This window comes from Mycena indigotica, assembly GCF_014461135.1.
Source record: "Mycena indigotica strain 171206Taipei chromosome Unknown Mind.scaff0010, whole genome shotgun sequence".
Taxonomy (NCBI): Eukaryota; Fungi; Basidiomycota; class Agaricomycetes; order Agaricales; family Mycenaceae; genus Mycena; species Mycena indigotica.
This window is the reverse complement of record NW_023503009.1, coordinates 3,137,679-3,141,238: the sequence shown is the minus strand read 5'-3', so window position 1 is coordinate 3,141,238 and position 3,560 is coordinate 3,137,679. Positions and strand designations below refer to the sequence as shown.

General features: G+C 52.0%; 1 protein-coding gene across 1 annotated transcript; it reads left to right on the top strand.

Annotated features, from left to right (window-relative positions):
• Window positions 1-811: 811 nt before the first annotated feature.
• Window positions 812-3,179, top strand: MIND_01144000 (uncharacterized protein; the record flags this gene model as incomplete). The annotated part of the gene is made up of 5 exons (XM_037367975.1): window positions 812-1,183; window positions 1,230-1,970; window positions 2,019-2,294; window positions 2,343-2,791; window positions 2,840-3,179. The coding sequence occupies 5 exons, from the start codon at window positions 812-814 to the stop codon at window positions 3,177-3,179; spliced, it is 2,178 nt and encodes a 725-aa protein (XP_037215807.1).
• Window positions 3,180-3,560: the final 381 nt, after the last annotated feature.

Below are 3,560 nucleotides of genomic sequence, written 5' to 3'. Positions count from 1 at the left end.
GGGAGCTTGCTCCCCACAATTCTGCAGCAACCGAAAAACTTAAGGAAAACCTCCCACACGACGTCGAGTGTGGGAGGTTTTCGAGGCATCGCCGAGAAAATCCGAAAAGCCGAATGATTGTCGCAAGCTCCCCATCAGTAAGCTGAGCATCAGTTTACAAGATTCATGTTTTTTTTATGTCTTATGCTCCATGCCCATATCATATGGCCCGACGACACCATCGCAGTCGGACTGCGTGTGCAATCCATCCACCAACTCCCCTTCCCGCCATTTGCTCCACCATAGATCGCTCTGATCCTACTCCCGGCATAGTACATACATCACCACCGAGCGGCCAGGCAGCTCCGACGGCCCGGCCACCGCGTCTTAGTATGGTGCCGACGGCCTAGTCACAACCAATTTGTGACAGCTGACTAAGCCTGCTCAAAGCAAAATCCTCCACTTTTTAGCAGAGCTTATGTCATCTATTGTATGGGGATTATATAAGCATGCTCATTCTAAAAGTCACAACTTTTTATCCTTTGAGTATTTTTACAAAGTGTCTAACAGGATTCTTCCTATGACCAAACTAAGTGTTTCTGTTAGAGGGTTTGACTCCCCACTCATTCCTTCCCACACAGTATGCCCATCAAAGTGATGTCCCAAATTGGTGGTGACTAGGCCAGCTGCACCATAGTTCGTGTACTTGTTGCGGTATAAAAATGCAGATCCAAAAAAAAAAAGAAGAAAAAAAAAGATGGTGTCACGTGCCGCTGATCAAGATTTAAGGGCCTTGTCACCATCCTCTAGTTATCCAGTCTCTTCAACACCCATGGAGGACAACCCACGACCACATAAGCGCGTGAGGTCAACGCCTCCGGCAGAAGCAGAACAGCTTCGTAGTCCCCAACTCCTTCTGGCTCTTCCGTCCCTCCTACTTCATCCACCAACACATGCAAACCATAAGCACTCTCTATGGCTATCTCTTATGGCCCTCCGTCGATGTCTAGGCCTTCAGAATTCTGGCCAACCGATTGGAAGGGTCAAAAGGGTCCCTTGGGACATTTCGAGTACTCCCCTTGACGAATGTCGAGCCTGGTGTGCCCTTGCGGAAATCGGGGTCAATATACTTGAGGGTGGATTTGGTGACGAGGACTGGACGGAAGGAATCGAGGGGGAGGTACAGAAGGCGCTAGGCAACGCTGTGAGTAAGTTTCCACGCGACCCTTCGGGTTCTTATTTCTTTATAGCTGGTCATCGCCCAAAAACATCCAACACTAGCACTGTACCCTCATTATATCACACGGCTCTCTGCTCGAGCGACTCCGCAACGTGCCAAACAACTTTTGAAGCCACCCAACAGCAGCGGTCCAGCGGAGGGTACTCCTGCCTATTACTATGCTCATCTCGCATGGGTCGACCACCTTCTCAACGCGCTCTTATACCCCCATGCCTCTGCGAAGCCTACCGCCAGACTGAGCACGCCAATGTCGACTCCCGTGAAACTTGTGGCTCCCGACAAGAACCTGACCCGCGAATTAACCACTTTGCGGGCAGCCATAGGCCCTCTGTTCGGCGCAAAACATCCTAACGTGGCATTGCTGGCACGAATAATTGAGTTGAGAGCGCTGGTTGCGCTGGGCCGTTGGACGGACGTTCCGGGTGCTTTACAACGTGCGGAGGCTCCTCTGGAGATCTCGTTTCCGATCGTAAAACCTCCAGAAAATGCCCCCCAGCCCTTGTATGCGGCTTCACCCTTCCACGCTGCCGCCGTTGTTCACGTTCTGATTCTCGGTGTTGTTTGGTTTACCTACTCCGCTGCTCAAGCACCGGGTCCAGCAAACCCAGAAGGAGGATCAACAAATATCAACACGACCCCCGCTGGCGCCCGCCTCACACTCCTTTATACCGTTCTCGATGCTGGCATTTACGACGGGAGATGCCGCGACAACTCTCCTGAAGAAGTGCTGGAAAGCGAAGGTGTCCTCCAGGTATTTACCTCAGAAATGGGTCTAGCAATCCATTGCTGATGAATATAGATTCCTCTCGACGAGAAAAACCCACCACTTTACATCCGAACAACACACCCTCGCGTGTTATATGCACTCGGCTATCTTATTAGTGCCATTGCTCGACGGGACTTGGTTGGCCGCAAGCCCAAGCGGAAGACGTTCATTTTGGAGGGACTGGGGGTAGTAGAACGGGAGGCAGCGGGAGAATTGAAGGTTCATAGATGGGCGAGTGCTGGCGATGTCCGAGCAATTGAGCTCCAAATGGCGAAAATCCAGGCAGACCTGAAGTGCGAGCTGATTGCGGTACATATTAGCCACACTTTCATTTCATTGTTCTCACCCCATCGACAGGTCAACATCATGCGGAGCGAATTTGGAGAATCGGAGAGGAATCTCAATGAAGTTATTGCTCACGCGCGGACTTTCGGCTTGTTTGAAGGAACGCTTGCCCCGCGTATAACCCTCCTCCATGCACAACTGGCCCACGCTCGGGGTCAAGCCGCTCGTGCTCGCAATTGCTATCGAGTTGCAGGCCAACTAGCGAAGGCGGCAGGAGACGAAGGAGGTTGGGTATCCGCACGAGTAGGAGAGGTTGTTCTGTTGATTGGACTCCAAGCGAGGGCGAAATTGGACCCCGCGATGCGATTCCCCATGGCGGAGGACGGTCTAGGCATTGGAGAGAAAGAGCTGGAAAAGATGGGGCATGATGTTGTTGGCGCTTGTCGCGGGCTGGGCGGTGCCATGCGGGCAGTAGGAGAGGTTATCGAAGGCGTCTTGACGTCCGAAATTCTAACTGCCAAGTACGTCTCTTTTTTCCCCGCTGAAGATATTGGCTCAGTGAGGAATAGGCAACACCTGAAGCACGCTTTGGCGTATGCGACGGAACACCAAGACAACCACCTCCGCGCACTCATTCTCGCCTTGATCTCAGCGCATTATCTACACACAGCAGGGGACCAGGCCGGCAAGATGTTGGCGACATGCGAACAACTCGCGGCCGGACTTGGTGCCCCTCTGAAGAAGGAGGACAACCGGTTGGACACCGCTGGCAATGTACCTTTGCGGCTCTGGGTGGGCGAGCGATTCTTGGAGCTGCATAAACGGACTGGGCACGCGGAACTTGTTGAGAAGCGGCTTGAAGCAAACAACATCCTTCACCAAGCAGCTATCTCACTTGCTCGTCGTTAAAACGGGAATTTTCCTCGCGAACGACATATTTTCCTCGTTCATTATCTGGAGTCGAGTTCAGATCGGCTGGGATAACAACTTGAGTCTGGTTAGCCATCGAAACCCAAAGCATGCCCAATTCCCAGGAGGCGGATGGAAAACGCGGAGATGTCGTGCTGGGTGTTTTCGAGGAGTGGAAAAAGATATGCTTGTCAATTTGTTAGAATAGGACGTTTGTGAGGATAAACGGCAGTTTTACCTGTTCGTGATGCCAAGCCGCTATACGCAGCACCTATTGAAACATAGGGGACCCTTTGGGACCCTCTATTTTCTCTCTCTCTTCTCCTCCACCTCTACTCTAACTGTCGCTTCATCGGGCAGTGAACCACTTGGGAAATGTAA